A 24,293-nucleotide genomic window follows, 5' to 3' on the forward strand; every position below is an offset into this window, starting at 1 on the left:
CGTGGCTGTTGCGGCAATTTTGCGGAGAGCCACCTGTCTTCTGCTCCTGGTTTCTGGCAGTCAGTGCTTCAGGGTCACCCTGAGCATAGAATTACAGCCATGAACATCTTGGCTAATAGCCATTGATGGACCTCTCTTTCATGAATGTATCTAGTTCTTTTTTAAACCCAGTTATACTTCTGGCCATCACAACATCCCATAGCAATGAGTTCCATAGGTTATTTGTGCATTATATGAAAAAATACTTTAAGATGGAGGTGCACAATGGATTTATATAGGGGCATCATGTTTTCTGTCTTATTTTCTACTCTTTCCTTGTTACCCTTTTTTGATGGCTGCTGTGCATTGAGTTCTCAGAGACCTATGTGTGATTACTCCAAAATCTCTTTCTAGAGTAGTAACAGGCAAGAGCTAGTTTATAATATATCATTATATATGTAGTTGGGAGTATTTTTCCAAGGTGCATTACTTCACACTTGTCAGTGTTGAATTTCATCTGCTTTTTGTTGCCCAGTCACCCAGTTTTTTGAGATCCCTTTAATAGAATCATAGAACTGGAAGGGACCTCGAGGTCATCTAGTCCAGTACCCTGCATTCAAGGTAGGACTAAGTATTATCTAGACCATCCCTGAGAGGTGTTTGTCGAACCTGCCCTTAAAAATCTCCAATGATGGAGATTCCACAACCTCCCAAGGCAATTAATTCCAGTGCTTAACCACTCTGACATTTAGGAAGCTTTTCCTAATGTCCAACCTAAACCGCCCTTGCTGCAATTTAAGCTCATTGCTTCTTGTCCTATCCTCAGAGGTTAAGAAGAACAATTTTTCTCCCTCCTCCTTGTAACAATCTTTTATGGATTTGAAAACTGTTGTGTCTCTTCTGTCTTCTCTTCTCCAGACTAAACAAACCCAGTTTTTTCAATCTTCCCTCATAGGTCGTGTTTTCTAGACCTTTAATCATTTTTGTTGCTCTTCTTTGGACTTTCTCCAATTTGTCCACATCTTTCCTAAATTTGTGGTGCCCAGAACTGGACACAATACTTCAGCTGAGGCCTAATCAGCGTGTAGTAGAGCAGAAGAATTACTTCTTGTGTCTTGCTTACAATACTTCTGCTAATACATCCCAGAATGATGTTTGCTTTTTTTGCAACAGCATTACATTGTTGACTTATATTAAGCTTGGGATCTGAGGGTCATGGTGGATCACTTTCCACAGTACTTCTTCCTAGGAGTCATTTTGTATGTAACTCTTCTCAGTCAGCTCTGGACTTAAGAATCTTGAGTAATTTTGTATCATCTGCAAAAATTTCCACTTTCTCATTCACTCTGTGACAAGTTCTCCCTGGGATGCCACCTAAAACTGGGGTACCACTGAGCCCTCTGACCCACGAGCCTGGGCTGCCTCTCACACTGTATTGCTGTGACAAGCTGCAAAGCCCACCAGCTTGCACTTTCACCAGCATTCATATAAGTAGGGACACACCCAGCTGCAGTTACATGCAGGCGCTCTAATCACCAGCTTCCTAGCCTCGGACCCCAGAGCAGTACTGTCCTGTCCTGGTCAAATCTGGCCAGTATATGGGCTTAATACCCGGTCCGCCTCTCCCGCCACGTGAGGAGAACAATACACACTTGTGGTAATCGAGCAGAGATTTTCCCCAAGCACTCCAGTCAAAGCTCACTAGTTTAGATTAAAACAAAAACAAGTTTATTAACTACAGAAAATAGATTTTACGTGATTATAAGGGATAACAAACAGATCAAAGTGGATTACTTAGAAAATAAACAAAAAACACAAACTAAGCTTAATATACTAGATAGATTGGATATGAATTAGCAGATTTTCACCCCAAGAGATGATACAAGCAGGCTGCAGATTCTTAAGAGGCAAGCTGCACTTGCTTTACATCTTGGAATTCCTCAGTGTTTCATACACAGGCTAGAAATCCGATTAGCCTGGGCCCAGCACTTCCCCCAGTTCAGTCTTTGTTCCTCAAGTGTTTCCAGGAGTTTTCTTGGGTGAAGAACTGCAGATGATGTCACTCCCTCCCTTATATATCTTTTGCATACGGCAGGAACCCTTTGTTCCAAAGCTTGGTTCCCAGACCAGTCTGTGGCAAAATCCTGACATCCCAAGATGGAGTCCAGCATTATGTGGCCGGGTCACATGTCCTTGCAGTGTCTTAGCAGCCATCACTCACAGGCTGTCTGTAGCGTTTTCAGTAAGGCTCACCAGGTAGGAGATAAGCTTCTCGGAAGACCTGTTGTTCTTTCTAATAGCCCATTGCCCTGAACAGGCCCTTTACAACCAGCTATTTAGACTGAAAGCATCTTGTCTAGTGGGCGTTACCCAGGTGTAACTACATTTGAAATACAGATACATAGTCTATATTCATAACTTCAGATACAAAAACGATACATGCATACAAATCAGATAATCATATTCAGCAAATCATAACTTTTCCAATGATGCCTCACATGACTTATCTTGTGCAAAATGCATCATAATTATGCCATAACCATATTATAATAATATTAATATGATGAATGTGGGGTGCAGTGTCACACACTCCCTTATCCAAATAATTAATGAATATGTTGAACAACACAGATCCCAATGAGATCCTTGGGGGATGCCGCTGTTTACCTCTCTTCATGAAAACTGACCATTTGTTCCTATTCTTCGTTTTCTATCTTTTAGCCAGTGACTGATCCATGAGAGGAGCTTTCCTGTTATCCTATGACTACTTAGTATCCTTTAGAGCTTTTGGTTAGGAACCTTGTAAAAGGCTTTCTGGGAATCCAAGTATACTGTATCAACTGCATCACCCTTATCCACATACTTCATACCCTCAAACAATTCTAATACATTATTTGCCTCAACAAAGTATCAAAGGAACTTCTGTTAGGGAAATAAATTCCCCCGGCATCTCAGAGAGGCTATTTTAGACCGCGATGATCCAATGATAACTTTGGAAATTATTTTAGAAAGATTTCTAAATGTAGGCTGTAAAATCAAAGTGTAAATGAGCTGTCTAATCAGTTCGACACATGAAGTAAAACTCATAGTCATAGATTTTAAGGGACTATTACAATCACTTTATCTGACCTCCTGCATGACACAGGCCATAGATATTCACCTGGTAATTTCTGCATCATACCCAATATACTTTTTGTTCAACCAGAAGTTATATTTTGGAAATGCAGTGTTCTTGTAGCCATGTCAGTCCTGGTACATTAGAGAAACCAGGTGGGAGAGGTAATACCTTTTATTGGACCAACTTCTGTTGGTGAGAGAGACAAGCTTTTCAGCTTACACAAAGTTCTCCTTTAGGCCTGGGAAACTTATTCAGAGAATTACAGCTAAATATAAGGTGTAACAGATTGCTTAGTGTAAGTAGTTAACACATATTTCAAGGGACCATTCAAGGTGAACTGGCGCATTAACCTCTTTCAGTCATGGGGGGAAAGAAAGAGGGGGTTGTTAGTGGGTTATAGATTGTTATAATAAGCCATAAATCCAGTGTCTCTATTCAGTCCATGATTTTTTGGGTGTGGCAAAGTTATGAGTTTAAGCTTCTGGTTCATCTTTTGAAAGTGTTGTGCAGGTTTCCTTTGACATGAGGACGGATAGATCAAACATAAAGTGATCACTTTGTGACAAAGTGTTCACCCACAGGTGATGTGGTGTTTTTGTCTTCTCATTTTCTTGTCTGAGTTCATTCAAGCACGTAGTGATTGGTTTCACCCACATACATGTTATTGGGGCATTTAGAGCACTGGATGAGGTACACCATATATTGCGATAGGCACATGTAGGACCCATGGATCTTGAAAGGTGTTTGATTATTATAGCAATGGAGATATGTCTGTAGGTTTTGCATCTGTTCTTCTAGCATGTCTGGTACTGCTTTGAGTTGATGTGTCCTGGTATGTAGGAACATGCTTCTGACGATGAGCTTGGAGAGGCTGGGGGATTGTTTGAAGGCCAGAAGAGGGGGTTCAGGAAAGACTTCTTTATGGATGGGGTCCCCATCATAAAGTTGTTTGATGGTACCTGGTATGGGTTCCAGTGTGGGGTGATAGGTGACAACTAGGAGTGTGTGTTTGGAGTGGGTGTTGTTTCTGTATTGAAGCAAGTTCACCCAGAGTATTTGGGTGGCCTGTTCCATGAATCAATCTACTTCTCTGGTGAAGTGTCCTTGTTTGGTGAAGGTGGTTTTGTGTGTGTATCCTGGACTTTTTCCTCTGAGCATATCCTGTGATATCTGAGTGCCTTTTTGCAGATGATAAATTTTGTGATGTATTTGGGGAGGTTACTGGATCTATGAAGATAGGTGTGAGAGTCTTGTATATTGTTATCTGTTGGGTTCCATTGTTGAAGCTGATCGTGGTATCCAGGAAGTTGATGCTAGCATGGGAGTGTTTGAGAGAGAATTTAATGGACAGGTGGTGGTTGAAATTTGTGGTGAAAATCTGAGGGAATTTAAGTCACCTGTCTAGAGGATGAAAATAGCATTGATGTAGCTCAGGTATATCCTTGGTTTTGTGGTGTGCTTGTCTAGAATTTCTTCTTCAAGATGGCCCATGAAGAGGTTGGCATACTGGGGAGCCATCCCAGTACCCATGGCAGTTCCCATGGTTTGGACAAAGAGTTTGTTGTTGAATGTAAAATTGTTATGGGTAAGGATGCAGTGGATGAATTTGGAGTGGATATCCGAGGGCTGTCCATTGTCATGTAAATATTTGAGGCAGGCAGCTATGCTACCATTGTGAAGGATGTTGGTGTATAGGAAAATGAGGTCCAAGGTGACAAGGATGATGTTCTGTGGAAGATTGTTAATGTTGCAGAGTTTGTGGAGGAAGTCAGTTTTGTCTTGGAGGAAGCTGGCCCTTTGCATGATTTGAGGATTGTTTCTACGAGTCCAGATATCTTCTGGAAAGATGTCCAGTTTTGATATTAAGATTGAATGCAGTGATGGAGAATGAACAATCCATGAAGGGATGTAGTGCAAACAGTAAATTCTTCTCACTGTTAAAAATCTGTTTGAATTTGTCTCGTTTAGACTTCTAGCCGTTGGCTCGTGTTTACGGCTTTGTCTGGTAGACTGAAGAGCTCTCTATTTAAAGGGAATCTTCTCCCAGACTAGGTACATGGATTATAATCAAGGGATCTGTTAATCTTTTATTTGATAAGGTAAATAAATTGAGTTTGTCTGTCACTGTAAGGCAGACTTTCCAGTCCTCATAACTCAAGTTGAAATGCAAAACCAGTCATAACTCAGTTGCTGTTTGCTTACGCAGAACAACTGTTCCTATTTGTTTCAGCATGATGTATTATTCTTTATTTTAAATTGTGTACTGTAAAATGTATACTTTGGGGAAATTGGTGAATTTAATTTTTGTATTATTATTTTATATTTGTATTGCAGTAGTGACCAAAGGCTCCACTCAGGATCACAGTCTGCTAGTGCTACTTGCTGAACAAACACACAGGGAGCCATGGTGCCTTGAAGAATTTACAATTAAACAGACAAGACATAAACCTAGTAATAGAGATGATATAAGCAAAATGTCAAAGGTACATGTCTAGTTCTATGGTGTATGGTTGTTTTTTTTTGTTTTGTTTTTTTTTACATTTTCACCTGAATGCCATCTCCCTCCTCTTTTGCCTTTCCTTCTCCATCCTTCTGTTTCAGTTTCTGGATCATGTTGATCCAGTGGTCCAGATCCTGACCCCCAATGTGGCCCATTTGCACTGGTCTGGCTATGCAAAGGGGGCATAAAACTGAAACAAACTAGTAAGAGAGGATTCCCCTGGCATGAGGAAATTTTCAACAGGTATGGTCCCTCTACCCCAAGTAGGAGTTCAGACTGAATGCGGCTAAAGTGAGCTTCATTCCAGCAAAGAATGGCTGATGTAACAACCCCACTGTTACAAGTTAGCATAAGTTAGACAGGCCCTGATTTGTGCCAGTAGCTGAGCTATGCTCCAGCATTAGGAAGAAGGCAGAGGTGGTGTACAGCCACCTTTTTCCCCCCACTTGGGTTCTGTACTAAAACACTCCTTAGCTGGGCCAAAGGATCAGGGCCAATGTATCCTCCTTCACCTTTCCCTATCATAAATTCAGACTAAGTGTGGAAGGATAAGGGAAAAATGCCTGTGAGCTGGTGCCTCTGGTTCAGTTACTGAAAGTGTCTACAGACATCAGACCTCCTCCTGCATTTTTGATGGCTGCTCCAGCGGCCTTCTATACTGTGCAGGGAACAGGGTGGAAAGGCTTTTACCTCCACTCTGTGGGGCTGCCTTTCAATGTCGGAAGCCAGCACAGCTTCTTCTTTTTTGGAGTCCAAACTATATAGTATTACTATTGCATGAACACTTTTTTTCATTTAGTTATATTTGTAGAGAAAAGGGAATGGATTAACTGTATGCTTCCTTGCTTTTGCACTTGGACAATATTTAATGTGGAATTCCAGAAGGTATTTCTGCTTTTTAGACAAAAAAGAATTTTAAATTGGTACATGTTACATACCCCTTGACAAGAAACTGTAGCATGCATAAGAATCAGTAACTCAGGGTTCTACATTTCTATTCATGCATTAAGCACGTTCTTCTGTTTAAAAAAGGTACATTCTAAGGACTGAGCCACAAAATAAAAACATCCTGTTTATTGCAGAAGGGAGGGGAAACAAAGGAGTTATGAAAACATTTATATAGTTGGAGGTATTTATTATTCAAAATTAGCAAGGCTGAAATTTACCCTTCTCTAGATAAAGACTGAATATGTGATTTGTATGCAAGAGATTATACAGGGTTTGACATATTTGAGTTATACATCTATGCTAGAGGGTTTTGGGTGTGCTGACATTTCTCGACTCGCTTGAGAACACAGAATTTAGCAAAACAAAATGGCCAATAAAGTCTTGTTTTTAGTTTTGAAAAAGTAAAAATATTTAATACACAATTTGAAAGATGCGTGGGAAGTGGTTAGCTCAGCACTGCATACAAATATTTTTGTGCAGTAGAGAACACATTGCTTTGCCATCTGAAATGTATCAGACTTCATAGTATTACATATTTTCTTTGAGAAACAAGGTAGATGAAAGTCTTTTTTTAATTGGACAACTTTTGTCAGTGAAAGAGAAGCTTTTGAGCTTACGCAGAGCTCTTCTTCTGGTGTCTTCAGGAGTGTAAGCTCAAAAGTTTGTCTCTCACCAACAGAAGTTGGTCCAATAAAAGATACTACCTCACCCACTTTTTCTCTCTAATATCCTGAGACCAATGTGGCTACAACAACACTGCATATTTTCTTTTAGAAATATTCGTATTTACATATGGGAAGGATAGTACTGGTGTAGACCCTATTTTATTATTATTATTATTAAAATTTATAGAGTAGTATCAAGTGGCACTGCTCCAGGCAGAATTTCCATTCCCATTGTGGAAATTTAAAGGTAACATCTTCAATAATATTTCTATTATTTGCATGTTATATTTCTGAAAACCATATCCTATTGTTATTTTTGCACAAAATGTCAACTGACTTTACTGGGAGTTCTGCACATAAATCTGTATCAAGATATGAAAGGAGTGTGATCAAAAACGGTACTTGAAAATATAAAAAGTCTGAGGATATATCTAATTGTATTATAGTTAAGTCCCTGCTGAAATTGCAGGATGATCGTCAAAAAATTGCAGCTGAGTTGCAGATAAGCTATGGAAAATTGTGGAAAAGTAATAATGGACCTTATTATTTGTGGTAATGAAGTACATTATTACTTTTCTGTGATTTTCCACTGGTGGCTTCCTGGCTCCGGCAGAGGTGTGGGGGAAAGAAGCTTGATATTGAGGATTCTGCAATATCGCAAGTTAAGTAGGGTCCTAATTATAGTGTCTTCTGACCACTTGTGGGCTGACTGTGGTGGAAAAATGTTTAAAATATGTTAGTCTACAAAATATGCGTTGACCAACATTTTTAGAGATTGAGGAGAAGTAGTTGAATAACATTGCTTTTTTTTATTTGAGGGGGAGGGGTTTTTAGTTACTGCTGATAACGTATGGATTTTCATGAGGTGTCCTTTTGCTGGACAGTGTTTGAGATTTACCTGGCAAAATTCATTTCAGATGCAACTCTTCTGAAGTCAATGGGATGAATTTATCACAAAGTGTCAAATGAATTATTTGGTGTTATTGAAGTACCATGTCTTCCTAACTTTGGTCTGATTGATGTTACAAACCATACTCAGAGTGGAACTTATAGCAGTTATAGCAGTGGACATTAAATTTCTTCTTTTATGGTTATCATTCTCTTTTTATGTGGGAAATTGAAACTTAATTTAGCTCAAGCATACTGGCTTTTATTTCAGTGGTCAAGAGAGATTTTTTTGGGGGGAGGGGGTAGTTTTTTGAGTTTATTTAAGTAAAGGAGGGTCTAAGAGGACTGTCAAGCAACTACAAATTTTTTCTTGCTGCTGCCAAATCACTTAATTCTATTTCCCTTTATCTATTCTAGTTTTGGACCTCTCTTAAAGAGGGACTGTCAGTCTTGCCAGACTGAGGTGGTTTTGTAGTGTTCACAACTGGGGGAGTAGGATGAGGTCATCACTCACTTTCACTTGTAGCCTAATAGGATTTGAGTAGGGTGTCCTGAGGGGAAAAGTGTTAACTGCTTTGCCTCCCAGCTTTCAAGATACAGGCTAGTCAAGATATAGAAGTGTGTGTGTGTGTGTGCGCGTGTACACGTATGTTTGTAAACACATACACACACACACACACACAATGGAACATATGGAGATTTGAAATCACACAGCTATTTTGGTGGCTGGTGATGTAGTGAAATTAAATCCTCAATCGAAAAGGCAACTGGCCCCAAATAACTCCAGAAGAACTGTTATATCTGAAGTGGTCATATTATATGGTCCCTAGTTAGATATCAAGGATAAATTGGGCCATTTTTCTTTAGTTTGCTAGTAAAGAACACTGCCAGTGCCACATTCTCACTTTCCAAACCTCTTCTCCCAGCAAAACCTTTCTTTGCAGTAAAGTGCAATTTATATAATGAAGTGAAATCCCTTCTAAAAATGCTTCTATAATACAGGTAGCATCTGAGGAGGAGATGGGAGGAGAGAAACTCAGTCACAAAACTCTGGTACCCACAACACTTGCTTTATGTGCCCAGTTTTCAAGAGACCAACTCCCCCTTTTTTTAAAAAAAAGTTTTAGCATGAGCTAAGGATAAGATGTGACTTTTACCATTACTTTTACCATTACTTCCTCAGATGGTACGTGACTGGAAAGAAAAGGTATGTGCCAATGTACAAGGAGTACAAACAAATCCCTGGTCATCTGCTTGCCGAGTGCTGTAGAAAGCAACTAAGAAACAGAGAGAAATACTGAAAAGTCTATTCTCCCTGAAAATTGTTATAGGAAAAAGCAAAAGCTATGTTATTTGTTTTGTGTGTCCCCACCACTGAGCGCTTCCCAAGTATTTAAAAGTAGGAGCTGCAATAATAATATCTCTTTCTACCTTCCCAACCTATAGGAGAAATAACTTGACTAGTTTCTATAATATTTGTTTGTGACTAAATGGGTGTGTTGTCCACATGTGTGAAGACATTATTGAATAAAGGCTCCATCCAAGAAATGAGTTTTGCGAGTCGTTCTGGAAGTGATACCCAGGGTTATATTTTTTTGAAGGAATGTATTCCATACTCTGTCTAGCACCTGTGAAAATTCGGTATTCTGTGCTCATAAGTCTCCTCCTATTGGTTGACAGTGAATTGAACATAGCTGTAGTGGGAGATGATGATGATCGTAGAGGAAGAGAGGATCTCTCAGGTTGCTGGAGCCAATCCCATGGAGAGACTTTAGTATCAGGGCAGAGAATTTGAGTTGGATTTTGTATTTAGTGGAAGATTCTAGTGCAGAAAGGAGCTTCAGGATGACCTGTGTTTCTATGCACATTGGCTGCTGAATTTGTAGTTACTCTGGAGGTCATGAATGCATGAATCGCAGTGTCCAGTTCAGAGTTTCATGGGATTGGAGTACTGTCTTCTAGCGAATAGCAGATGGAAGTGGATGATTTTTGGTGTCATGGTTGTTTGAGCATCCAGTGGCACTGAAGAGTTTAAAAGGACCCCTTAAAGATGCTGAAGACTGCATTCATATTCTGAGAAGAGATGCCTTCTGTAGTTTGGTATGTTATGTGGGAAACAGGTTCTTCAAGGATCTTCTGTCTTCCTAACAGGATCACCCGAATCTTGCAATAAGAAATCTAGGAGATGGTGCACTTTATTTTTGTATAAAGGAGATGTAAAGCTGGATATAATCTATATACTGTTGGCACTTCAGTCCATTTTGTCTCATCAGCTCTCCCAGCAATTTCATAAAGATGTTGAATAACATGGGGGAGATGACTGAGCCTTGTGGGACTCTGCATGTGAGTGTTTTGTAGCTGAAGATAGTATTTAAAGTTATTTTTTCCTTTTTATCAAAGGTTTTTTTTACTTCCTTTAGATATTTGCAAGATATGCTGCTCTCTGGGGGCTCATTCCTGTTCCCAGTTAAATAAGTGGGAATAGTATCGGGCCACGTATTCTCATCTGAACATTATCTTCTTAAATCAGTGTCAGATACTGGACATTTTCCCCTTCAAGAAAGACGAAGATATAGTATTATACTTAAGATATGCTTTTAGTGTTTCTTCTTTATCTTTATATGTCATACATATAACGTGCTTTGAACATTATTAAGAACGCTGTGGCTTGGCTTGACCAGACTGCATATGCCAAATAAAGGTCATACATGCAGAACACAGTAGTTCTTTCTAGGGTTAACCACACGAGATAACATATTTAAACATAGCACCTAGTGTAGACAAAGATAGTTATGTGGTGCTTAAAAAAGCATTAAGTAAAGGATGTTAGTTAATTTTGCACACAGGAATTTGTACCAATTTAACTAAATCTGTTTTTAAAATATACTTTGTTAAAATGGTGCAATTTATGATATAGGAAAAGGTCATAGATAAACCCTGTAAGGACAGCACAACATAATGTATGCAACATGACGAACTTACTGAGACAAACTTATCTTTGTGGACTAGACTGGATTAGTACTCATTCTACAGAAACCAGGACAGTCCAGCATTCAGTTGTATACAGAGGAGATAGTTATTTAAACAGCCCCAAGCTAGGACCAGCATTTCAGATCTAGTATACACTAAATGAATAATTTTGCTCCATATATAACATGTAGTCTTGTACATAATGGGTTTAACTATTTTGTAATTATTAAACTTTCCTGATTCTTAAATATTCTGTATAACCATAATAGGGTCAGCACCCACCTCTCATGAGTGCCTCCTTGTGTGCCAGCAGTCTCTCTGTTTGTGGAACGGGCTGGCACCCACCTCTCGTGAGCACCCCGGTGGTTGATGGTTTCTTTGGTGGGTCTTCAGTGACTTAGCCCTCCATCCAAGTCTCACACACTATCTGTACATGGAACAGAACAAATCCCTTCTGGGGTATACAGTCTTTACCTCTCCCAGCCTGATATGTGGTGTACCCCCAGAGCAGGGGTGGCCAATCTGAGCCTGAGAAGAAGCCAAAATTTACCAATATACGTTGCCAGAGAGCCACAGTAATATGTCAGCAGCCCCACATCAGCTCCCCGTCCCCGCTCCCGGTGCCTCCCACCCCCGGCAGCCCCACCGATCAGCGTCTCCGTCTCCCTCTCCCTCCCCATCAGCTGTTTTGTGGCATGCAGGAGGCTCGGAGGGGGAGGGGAAGGAGTGAGGGTGTCGCAGGCTCAGGGGAGGGGGAGGGAAGGGGTGGAGTGGGGACAGGGCCTGTGGCAGAGCCAGGAGTTGAGCAGTGAGCACCCCCCGGCACATTGGAAAGTTGGCCTGTAGCTCCAACCCCAGAGTCGGTGCCTATACAAGGAGCTGCATATTAACTTCTGAAGAGCTGCATGTGGCTCTGGAGCCACAGGTTGGCCACCCCTGCCCCAGAACTTCCTCCATGGAGACACTGTCTACCTGCAGCCTTCCCTGGGCTCAGTCCTTACTCAATCCCAGCAGCTAGCCAGGAGCACCTTCTTAGCTCCCCTGGTCCCTGTCCACACTGAGCTGTCCATGGTCCTGCTGCTCTTTCAGTCAGCCAGGAACACAATCCTCTCCCAGCTCCAGGCAGCAACTGACTGACTCCGTTTCTGCTGCTCCTTTTTATATGGGCCTCCTGGCCCCGATTGGCTGTTTCCCCTGCAGCCACTCTAAGCCGCTTGGAGGATCTCTCTTCTGCTCCTCTCTGGGATGGGGTGGGGCAGGACCCTGAGACCTTCAGCAGAGGGCTTCTGGGCCTAGTCTACCCGTCACAATACCCAGAGTTTGAATGGAAATTACTGTTAAGCAGCAGTTGCAATTACATTGTATGAGTATGCATACATATACACAAGTATTTATATTTTACTTTCTTCCCAGGTATTTAATATGGAAAAAATAACACATAGACTTATATAAAAACCACAACAAAAAATATGTACCAGGATGTAGGAATGAATAAAAATACATTTTTCATAGTTGAAGTGAAATAATGGGGTTTTAGCAACGTGGAAAGACATTGAAAATATAGGGGAAAATGTAACAAGGCCTTAAAAATAATAGATTAAAAAATTAAAAGGAATGTGACAAGACAAGTTTTGGGAAAAATGTTGAGCTGAAAATGTGGCTGATAAGAAAAAGAGAAGCCTCTAATTATCAGGATTTGTTCCAAGTAATGTAAACAGTTACCTTTAGTGTATCAGTGTTACCTTAAAGTAGGAGACCCAAGTCATAAATGTCTTGTCTACTCAAGGAAGGGAAAGGGGTCAACCCCAAACTTCCTAAAACTGGATCTTTGCTAAAGTTAGCAACTAGCAATGGCATAACTTGTCTGTTAAAGAATAACTCTTAAAAGATTCATTATTAGGTTGGAGCCAATGAGTCCAACATGGGTTTGAGCACCCATGGCCTAATCATGCTGTAAGTACCTGATCTTTGTTTATAACTGTATGTTGTTATCGGTGTGATGATTTCTTAGGCACTGAAGGCACATTTGATGCAACTGGATAAATACAATTTGGCCTTCGAATTTAATAAAGGAATTATGATTAAGGCTGCGAGTTTGACATGGAGGTCACAGATTCCATGACTTTCCAGGACCTCTGTGACTTCTGCAGTGGCTGTTGTGGCTGGCCTGGGGGCCGCCTGAGCAGCTAGGGTGGGAGGGGGTGAAGGCCCTCGGCAGCATTTACCTTGGGGGGCCCCCGGAAGTGGTGACATGTCCCTCCCTTCCTCAGCTCCTAGCTCTGCATCCTGCCTCTGTACACAGGCACCACGCCTGCAGCGCCCATTGGCCGTGGTTCCCAGCCAATGGGAGCTGCGGAGCTGGTGCTTGGGGCAGGGGCAGCGCATGGAGCTAGGAGCTGAGGGAGGGACGGACATGTCCCTACTTCCAGGGAGTTGTGAGGTGCCAGCCCCGTCCACCCGCCCCCCAGTACCAGCAGGAGTACCAGCAGGGGTCCCAGGCTGCCCCACCCCCAAGATTTAGTCTGGGGTGTATAGTAAAAGTCATGGACAGGTCACGGGCCATGAATTGTTGTTTACTGCCCGTGATCTGTCCATGACTTTTACTAAAAATACCTGTAACTAAAATGTAGCCTTAATTATGGTTAAGTTAATAATGTCTGGTGGTATCCTGCATAAACAATAATATGAATAAGCTTCCAGTACAGGCAATAAATTACACCTGTGCAAATTCATTGATGGCAGTGGTGTTGGATGGGTGTTGCTGAGGGCTTAATCAGAAGACAGTGGGGTGCCTCAAATGTAATTAAAGGTCAGTATCGCCTGTGGAACCTTTAAAACTTCTTACAAAGGTGCAAGAATAAAGGAGACTGGTTGGCTCTGAGTCCTGGTTGGGTGGGCACAGTTGGCAGTTAGGAAAAAATGTTGAACTGTAAACTGAGTGCATTTGATCTGTAATTATTGAGAAAATTACATGGAACGCTATGGTGCCATTATCACAGAGTTGCTTTTCAGAATAGAACTTCACTTTAAATGATGATTTTAAGGTATTGTATTTATTTAATACAATATTATGTGTAATAATACTAATTAATAATACATTCCAGGAATTGTACACATCTATCTTCTAGACTTTTGCAATTGCTGGAATTTATCATGGGTGTATACATTCTAATTTCAATACATTCAAAACAAGTTTTTGTGTTTACTTTTTTCAGTATCCTGCTTTTTAAATATTGACATTCTGAATTTCCTTAGCACAATATTATGAGTAAAGAAGGATCACAGATGATTTTTAAGGTAGAAAAGCCTTTTTTAACCCTCAAAGCAATGTTAGGATTTATGAATGTATTTTGTTACGTTCTTCATTAAGAAACAGTTAATCTCTAATTTGCACTTGTTGATTTCAAAATGTCTCAACAGAGATATCAGAACCTTCTGTAAGATGCTATGCTTTGATATGAGGTCATTAATCTGAGGATAGTATTTTGTGCTATTGTAACGTTTCGGGGTTCAACCCGGATGAGCGAGAGATTGTGTGACAGCCTGCCCTGTAAAGGTGGGTGTCTTAAATGCTCTGTACCTATGTCTCACTGCCTAGGCACCAAAAGCCAGCAGAGGAGCATGTAGTTCCCTGAGTGTCTGTGTGCTGTGCAGCCCTAGTTCAAGTGCTGTGACCCCCGAGGAGCCTGCCTATAACACAGCAGCTTGGGTTAATGCTTGCAGGGTGACCCCAGTACATTACCTCCCCGCCCCCATCCTGAATTTCCCCCATGCCATCTGCCCTGAAGTGTCTGGTCCTCTCCTGGCACACTCAGGGAAATAATATGGACTGTAGTTCCTTTAAAGGGACAAATGTACAGTTTATCAGTTTAACTGTAGTAACAATCCTTTCAGTTTAAACATAGCATTGAGCTGGATTATAGTAAAAAGCCAAGAAGTGTGTTAAAACCAACAAAAATAGGTTAGGTGATACCAATTAGAAGGGATTGAAGCATAAACATATGCTTTCTAATGGTTAAGATCTAACATAAGCTACAGACTTTGCTCAAGGTAGTTTTCTCACCAATCATTCTGGCAACTTGGCTGACCAGACCCTCTGGCCAGGACCCAAGGCACAGAGCAAAAAGTGCTTGGGTCTTTTGTCTCGTCAGGTGTAGGCAAAAGATGGAATCTCTTTGTGTGCCTTATATTTCCAACGGGATTTCTTTGTCTTAAAATTCAGAAAGACCTCCTAGAGATTCAGTCTCCTGTGTCTCTCTGGGGTACAGGAGCCATGTTAATTCTCTGTCTCTCGACTACAGGCTCAGGATAACTCCCGCTGGTTTAGTGTGATAGCTTTGTTTATGGCTAATATGTAAATTGAGGTAAATCCACATTCCTTTGTGTAGGACAGTCCTGTTCATCACTTTACCAGGTTAGGCTGTTTTTGTGTTAAACATGTTTTCTAGTAACATTATACAAAGGAAATTCATAACTTCATATGTAAGGTTAACACGTGCATTTTACAATGATATTAATAACCAGCATCTTATTAGCTTTCATCTGATACCTCACAAGGCATATTTTGTACAAATATTGCAGAAGTGTGTATGGTGTAAATACAGGGGTGTGTAGGATCACAGCTGGAATTGGGCATATTTTAAAATACTGTTTAACTGTGTTGAAATAGAATCAGACAAGATGAGGCTAAGTTTGAACTCTCACCAATTTTTCACTGGTATAAATACATTGAATTTATTGGTGGTATTCCTAACTCTCAGAAGTGGAAAGCTGGATTGAGTCCAGTGTCATTAAATTACAGACACTACACATCATGTTGGAATTATTTTAAGAAACTAAATAGCTAATTTTCTCTAGAGAAATTAATTATTTTGCTTCATTTTTCTAAAACATAGACAGTAGCAGTAGATATCTTTGACAAATTATAAAGTTTATAATAATAAATGAATAACAGATTTAGCAACATAATTAATCAACCAATAATAAATGATCTAATACTCTCTCTTCTGTCTCTCTTCCAAAAATACCAGCCCAACTTTTCCAAAAGCATGAGGATAATAGATGGGTTTTCCAGTATGTCCAAAGTCAACATGGCTATTTTGGATCAAGGAGTGAGGGTGAATTCCAGAGGTGAGGGGGCCCTATCAGAAAACATTCTATTGACAGGTCCTGCTTTCATATACAAAGCCGCTCCAACTTGAAATGCCTTTGTGTATCCAGGTGTTACTGTGTCACGTGGAGAGAGAGGCCATCTCTCAAGTACGTAGGTCCCTTGCAATTTGTCTTTATAGCTCAAAATCAACTGTAAATTAAACTACATACAGAAAACAATAGGCAACTGATGAAGATCATGGAGCACTTGTATAATGTGCTTGTGGTGAGAATTTGTAGTAAATAAGAATTGGGTAGACCTTAGTATTCTTTATCAGCTTCGGTTTCCACACTGATTTAAGGTGTGGGTCTATGTAGAGTGCAGTGCAGCAATCTAATCTCAGATTGAGAACGGCATAGTTGATGGTATTAAAGTGTCCAAACAAAAGAAATGGTTGCAACTTCCAGGCTAGGTGTATATTGGAGAAGTTGTCCTCTCCACTGTTTCTATATAATTATGTAATAAATAAATTCAACAGTGAAATTCAGATTGTGTGAACTTTACTAACAAATGATGGGCATATATTTTAATTCTAAACAGCAGATATAATTCTTACCATGGTTTCCAATTGCTTTCCCCAGTCTACCAACTTCACCTCAGTTTTATTTTGAGTTTCAATCTACTCTCTCTTATTCATGCACTAGTCATTCTCAGACTTTGGGGCCAGGTACTCAACTGCTCCATCTGGGTCAGAGAAGCTTGAGAGATAGGCACAGACCCTACCTTGGGTTCGGGTTGACTGAGAATTGGTGTACCTTCCCCGCTTTCAGGCATTATAGGGATCAAATTATTATAGATTTAATGGCTCCAGTGGTTCCACAATAATAGCTGTGAGGCAAGCTTGGTCAGACTTGGCTAGAAAGTTCTGCTTTCGTCCATTCTTTCATGTAGAGGAGTTCCTATGGAGGAATCCTAGCTTTAAAATTGGTGGCAGACGTTGATGTGCAGGGATTTGATGGAGAGAGGAATTAACTGTGTTGCTGCTGATTGAGAATGATAAATTTAAACCATTTGTAGATCTTCCTCAACAATTTGACTTGCCCTTCTTTGGAGCAGGGAAATATCTCCAATTAAACATTTACTTACAAATGCATTTGGACCTCCAGAACTTCCAGGACTTTTATTATGGAAGTAACTTTCTGGATTTACGTGGCCAGCCATATCCTTTGACAATTTCTGATCCAAAAAACACTGCTAAAGATTGAAAATTTGAGTGTTGCTTGGAATAGAGTTTTGGATAGACCACTATCTCCAACCCAGTGGAATACAGTTGTGTCTAATATTACAAAAGCAACTATAGACCTGAGACTACAGCTTATTCACCAAATGACGTTTTTTCAAATATACTGGTCCCCATATAAGTTAATGGTAATTGGCCTCATAAATGCTGATCGCTGTTGAAATGTAATTCCCTTGATGCTACACTACCTTATATGTTTTGGGAGTGCCCCTGTATCAAGAATTTCTTGTATGAGATGGGTCAAATGACCAGGGCCATCCCTAGTGGGGTGCACGGCCCTGGGCAGAAGTGACTGATTCGTCTCTTCCGGGACTGACTGTGCTGGTCAATTGCACCAGCCTGTAGGGCCCGGGGGGCCTGGGGCGGAAGTGACGGATTTGTCTCTTCCTGGGACCAACCACGCCGGCCAATTGCACTGGCCCGCAGGGGCCCCCAAAGCGCGGGGCCCAGAGAGGTCACCCCGATTCGCCCTACCCAAGGGACGGCTCTGCAAATGACCAGTTTGATATTGGACACAAAATTGGAGCTCTCCCTCCTTACTTTCATTTTTGGACATATTCCTGATATCTGGAGGTTCCCTAGTAACAAGGTGATGTGGCTCTAACCTGCAACTTGGTTTGCTAAAAAATTAATTCCATAAAAATGCAAAGGCAGTCCCCATTAAATATTGATGCTTGATTCAGTGATACCTGGTATCCCTGAACGCCATCAAACATTGATACCTGGCTGAACTTGCAGCTAAATAGAACGAGTGACATTCTGCAGAAGGAATGCCCAAAAAATTCAAAGCAATTTGGGCTGACTTGTTAGAGGTCTGTGATTAATGCAGTCCCTGAAGATAGATATGTCACTTCCCCTCTCTTCTCTTTATCCTAACCCTCTTTACTTAATTTGTATATTATGATGAATTTTCTGTTTTGATATATATGTTAAAGTTGAAAAAATTAATAAAACAATTATATATAAAAAGGGACATAATAATCAAATTATTATTAAATTTTAAAATGAAATTCACCTTGATCCAATCAATAGCACCACATCTAGGTTCTTTAAAAATCTAGGATTGAACTAAGAATAGGGTTCATTTTGGCACAGTGTCATCCTCTGTTTCACTAACTATGGGTGTGATCCCACAAATTGACATAAAATGGGACTACTCACTGTATTAGCACAACTTTGTACAAGCACTGTGCCCCTAGCAAATGTTTGTGTGATTGGGCCTGTAGACAGAGCCACATTCCCCTAGAATCCAGTGGAGGTGGATCTCTGGATGTGGGAAGGACAGTGCTGTGAAGGTGATGCTCCCCTTCAGTGTCAGCGTCCTCCTCGAGACTTCAAGCCATAAGAGTCCCATCTCTTGTGAACACAGAGTGGTTATTCAGGGCCTATGTTAATGCAAAGTTTACAGCTGTACAAAAGACAAGAAAATCAAACTTATTTTTCCAAACCAGCCATAATTCAACACCCTTGCATATGTGTGGTAATTTGTATTCCTGAATAAGGTGGCAACTTTGCCTTAAATGATATCTGATATGCTAGGCACAAATGCTCTGTGACGTAATTGTGGTGGTTGTGGAGCTATAACTTTGGATTTCTTAAACTTTGTACATATAAATCCCCACCAAAATGATGGGCTTAACCATAGTTCTTTGCATTTTATTTCTTCTATCCACAAATAATACTTTGAATTTACATAGCTCTTTCATCAAAAATGAAAAAAGAAAAAGAAACAATGAACATTTGTATAAATACACTACTAGGTTAGTATGTAATTTGTATACAGTAATTTGTTCACATTGCATTGTTCCGAATGTTTTGTATAGGATACCCATCCACTCAGCTTAACTCAAGAAGTCTCCAAGATGAGAGAGTTTATTTCTTGAATGACATAGAGCCTGAACCTACTCCCACTGAAGACAATGGAGTTTTGAAATTGATTTCAGTGAAGCAAGTTCAAAGCTAGATCATCCCTTTATATATACTTTAATTGAGTTATTTTACATAGCTCAGTCACGTAAAAAGGGAAAAGTCAAAGTAGCTGGCCCATAAGTAAGCATAGAATATGCCCCTGAGTTTAACTTTCTAAAATGGTCTTTAAAATGTCTTTTTTTCCTATGTTACACATGAGTTTTATAAACTCATATTGCAGTGTCTGTGACCTCAGAGTAATAATTCTCCCTTCCTGACATGTGGTTGTGAGGATTAATAATAAACATACCCTTTCTAATTGATTGAAAAGAGGCAATCAGAATATCAGTAATGTAAGGTATATACTATATAAATAGTAAGAGTAACATGAAGTGTTTGTTTAGCGTCTAAACTGTAATTGGTTCATCAGAATTGTTTCCTGTATGAATTAAGGTCACGATCCTGTAAGGTGCAGTGTGTCTTACCCCACTGATTTCAAAGAGAATTTAGGGTGCTTAGAATCTAATAGGATCTGAGACGTAAACATAGGCATGTGGAATGTCTGTTTGATCACAGGGTTTATCACTATGGTGACACTAATTCCAGAATTAAGCAATTACTTCAGTATTTAAGTGAACATGATTTGTATGTTTTGTATTCCTTTTAGAATGTCAGGAGTACATTCAAAAGATTGTGTATTTTAAGACTGAATATGAGTTTTTGATTTGCTCAGAGGTGTGTATGATGATAGTTTATTAACATTATGCTAACCAACGAAAATGGAAATGAATTAAGTTTTTCCAGTTTGGTATATTACAAGAACTATTATACCAACAGTTCTAAAGCCTGTTCTTAGAGAGAGGGGGAAAAAAAGATTAAAAGAAATGTAAGAATAGTATCAAATTCTTTTCTGAATTAAGTATATTATAAACTAGGTATCTAAAATACTAAAACAAGTTAACCTTCTTTAGGCTAATTTAAAGAGTTTTTTGTTTTGTTTTTGGACTTACATTAACCCATCTTCATATTTTTATTAATTAATTAGGTTATATTCACCTTAAATGAGAACATTGCATGCCATTTGATTACAAAAAGTTTTTGTAAACAGTAGTTTTGACAGCAGGTCAATGAGTGAATGAATGTTTATCAGTATTTCTAATGTACCCTTGATGTATTGTCTGAGAAGGGGAGCAGTTCAGGCTATTTTCCCTTTATTATTTTTTATATTTATTTAATTTAGTCTGAAGCCTTCTACTGTATTTAGCTGCATATGGGTACAGGAAGTCAGCAGTTAGAACTTCCACACAATATCCTGCCCCCTATTTTAACTTGAGCTGAAGATATCACCACTAGTTGTGTTGAAATGATAATTCAATTTCTGTGTTCATTCAGTCCTTGTCTCCCTGCTGAGACTCTAATGAAAAGTGGGCTTTTGTAATGGTTACTTTTGTGAGGAGATACATTTGCCAAACAAGGACTGGATTGAGATCAGAAAACTCATTTTGCATAGGTCACCAGGGCATTGTGTGGTAACAGGCATAAGTGGTAACAACTTGTGGTCACTACTGAACTAATTCAGAACTGAACCAATGATTTACATGAGACAGGTTCTGGTTCCAGCTTAAAAACCCCAGAATCATCGGGAACCCAAAATCCATTTGAAAGGGCAAAGCTGACAGTCTGCAAAAACAATCTTTTCTAAACATACCAGTATTACTTCAAAGTATGAATAACTAGAAGGGGAGGGGAGTAGCAAGCATTAGCAATATGTAAATATGGATATGTTGTGTTTCGTTCACATTCTAAATCTTTGTTCTAAGGAATATATTACAGCTCTCATTTAAAAGACCTAATGCTCATTTCCATGTTAGGGACTGTGGTTTGCTCTACACCTAAAACTAGTTTGACCTAGCTACATTGCTCAGGGCTGTGAAAAATGTCATGCCCTGTATGACGTAGTAAGGTTGACTTAGTCCCCTGTTGCTTATTTGAATTTAAGAATGATTCAAGATTGTCAGTAACAGGCTCAGATGGAATTACTTACTAAAATATTATTATTATTAATCCTAAAGAGCTGGTCTCTGTCTCTCTCTCCTCTGTAACTGGTGGGATGTTGGCAGTCTGCACTCTCCAAACTAACTTCCAAACCTGTGCCCTTTTATAGGGCGAGACAATGAAACTTATTTTTGGAGGAAAATATACTTTTCCACAATTAATTTTACCCTGTGTTCTGTTTTCCTAATTACTAATGACATTTCTTTTATGCACCTCAGTTTACCTGGTTGATGAGCAAAAAGGAATCTCTAATCTGGTCTTATTACAAGTATCTGTGAGAGCCAATGTGCTTAATGAATTAAAAACATCTTTCAGTGAGTCATTATTTCATCCATCTGCATTATTTCATCCATCTGAAATAACAACTATTCCTTATCAGTCACCCAGTTTTGTATATAATGTACTTGTGTAGACACTTTTCATTAGTTTGAGGGTTCTCTTCCTTGGACACCTGGACTATATTAGTGAAGTTAACATAAAAAGTAGGGTTAAAAGTTTATACGCAGTCCGTTATTAAATTCATTTTCCTTCCATCCTTTAGGTTCAATTGAAGGACAAAGAACTTTTTAGTTTCAATATATATAGGTAGGGGCCTACCAAATTCACGGTCCATTATGGTCAATTTCACGGCCATTGGATTTGAAAATTGATAAAGTTCACATTTTCAGATGTTTAAATCTGAAATTTCAGTGTTGTAACCTTGGGGCTCGCGACCCAAAAGGGGATTGGGGGAGCGGGGGTGTCACAAACCTGTTGTAGGGAGGTCATGTGATTGCCACCCTCACTTCTGTGCTGCCTTCAGAGCTGGACAGAGTGGGGAGGAAGGGGTGCAGAGCTGTCTGCAGCCAGGAAGATACCCAAGAGCAGCCCTGCAGGAAAAGAGCAAGTCCTGCCCTGCCCTGCCCCAGCCCTGCCTGGACTAGTAGCTAGGAGCCCCCTTTGCTGGGGTGCTCCCAGCAGCACAGGGAAGATCAGATTCAACTCCATGAGCCTCCTCCAGCTGCAGGAACCTCTGGGTCTGCTGCACAGTCCCAGAGCGTTCTGCAGCAGGGGGAGGCACCTGGAGGTGGGTCTGGTCTCGTCCATCCCCCCTCCCCACCTCCAGTAGCTGTGCAGGGAATGGACAAGTCCTGTCCCTCCCCAGCCTAACCGGAGCTAGGAGCCCCCTTTGCTAGGGCGCTCCTAGGAACAAGGGGACATCAGATTTCACTCATGGTCCGTGTTGCGTTTTTCATGGCTGTGAAATTGGTAGGGCCCTATATATAGGGTACTAAATATATCAATACACAACATAAAAAGGATTTTGGTTGGCACATAAAAGAATTATGAGAATTTAACTTAAAAATAGTAAAGTTAATATTTACTAACACCACTGTAGACGCAGCTAGATTGAAGGAAGAATTGTAGGTTGATGTTAATTCTGTGGCCTCTTGAGGGGGTAGATTTACTAGAGCAATGGAAAAACCTTGACTGTCACTGTCGTAAGTGTGTATGCTACAGCTGCAGTGCTTGTAGCATAGATATACCCTGTTTCTAGATACCTACCTCTCCCTCAGTCCAAGATGTTTGGGTTGTGCTGCTTTTCCAGCATATTCTTTTCCAGACATATCCATAAAGGCTCCAGTGAACCCCTCTCAAGATTTCATCCCTCCCGGCTGAATAGAATGGAGGTATAGCTCTGCTTCCTTTTTTTCTTCTTAGCTCAGGATGACGGCAGTAGGGAATAGCTCCCCCACTGTCTTTAGAAATAAATCTGAAAAGGTTGCATACCTGCTGTGAGAGAGCTCTTGCCTTGTTGCTAACAAAGTTCACACATTGTGACTATGCCTCAAATTTGCTCACTTTCTTGGAAGCACCTTTATACCTCGAGAGTACCTGGAGCGACTTAAATAAAATACATAAATCTTAGATTAATCTTTCTGCTGAGCTGGTTCTAAGGTTTTTCCCCCAATGTAGGACCTGTCTGCCCCCTCCCAGTTCTTTCTGCCTCAAGAAGACACAGAACTTTTTTATGCTACAGGTTTGAATCTAAGGGTATGTCTACACTGCAGTTAAAATGCCACAGCTGGCCTGTGTCAGCCCAAGCCCTGCAAGACTAAGGGCTTGGCTACACTTGCGAGTTAGAGTGCATTAAAGGAGCCCCGGGCGCACTAGCTCACTACCCGTCCACACTGGCAAGGCACGTAGAGCGCTCTGACTCCGCGGCTACAGAGCTGCTAGTACTCCACCTCAGCGACTGGAATAACATTTGGTGTGCCCACGCTGGAGTGCCGTGGCGCCGGTGTGGACGCCCTGGTCTGTTATTGCTCTGTGATCAGCCTCCAGAAGTATCCCACAATGCCTGTTCTAGCCACTCTGGTCATCACTTTGAACTCTACCGCCCTGTCCTCAGGTGACCAACTGTCAGACCCGCCCTTTAAATTCTCTGGGAGTTTTGAAAATCCCCTTCCTGTTTGCTCAGCCAGGTGTGGAGTGCTCTCAGCAAATCTTTCCAGGTGACCATGCCTCCATGCGCCAGGCAAGCCCTAGTATGGAGCAATGGCGAGGTGCTGGACCTCATCAGTGTTCGGGGGGAGGAAGCTGTCCAGTCGCAGCTGCACTCCAGCCGTAGGAATTAAGATACCTTTGGGCAGATATCAAGGGACATGATGGAAAGGGGCCATGACCAGGATGCACTGCAGTGCAGGATTAAAGTGAAGGAGCTGCAGAATGCTTACCGCAAAGCCCACAAGGCAAACAGCTGCTCTGGTGCTGTCCCTGCGACCTGCCATTTCTACAAAGAGCTGGACACGATACTTGGGGATGACCCCACGTCCATTCTGAGGACCATCATGGACACTTCAGAGCCGAGTGCAACAAGGTAGGAGGAG

At 40.7% G+C, this 24,293-nt stretch overlaps 1 protein-coding gene across 2 annotated transcripts in view; it reads left to right on the top strand.

Annotated features, from left to right (window-relative positions):
* The window catches only part of WDR17 (WD repeat domain 17), a 124,370-nt gene that overhangs the window by 702 nt on the left and 99,375 nt on the right, over positions 1-24,293 (top strand). The window contains exon 2 of one of the 2 annotated variants that reach the window (XM_074951186.1): positions 5,432-5,580. The exons of the other annotated variant lie outside the window; for it this stretch is intronic. Within the exon in view, the coding sequence (XP_074807287.1) occupies positions 5,572-5,580 (9 nt within the window). The 5' untranslated portion in view covers positions 5,432-5,571. The remainder of the gene's footprint in view (positions 1-5,431; positions 5,581-24,293) is intronic. 2 annotated transcript variants of the gene reach the window in all.

This window comes from Natator depressus, chromosome 4 (assembly GCF_965152275.1).
Source record: "Natator depressus isolate rNatDep1 chromosome 4, rNatDep2.hap1, whole genome shotgun sequence".
NCBI classification, from domain to species: domain Eukaryota; kingdom Metazoa; phylum Chordata; order Testudines; family Cheloniidae; genus Natator; species Natator depressus.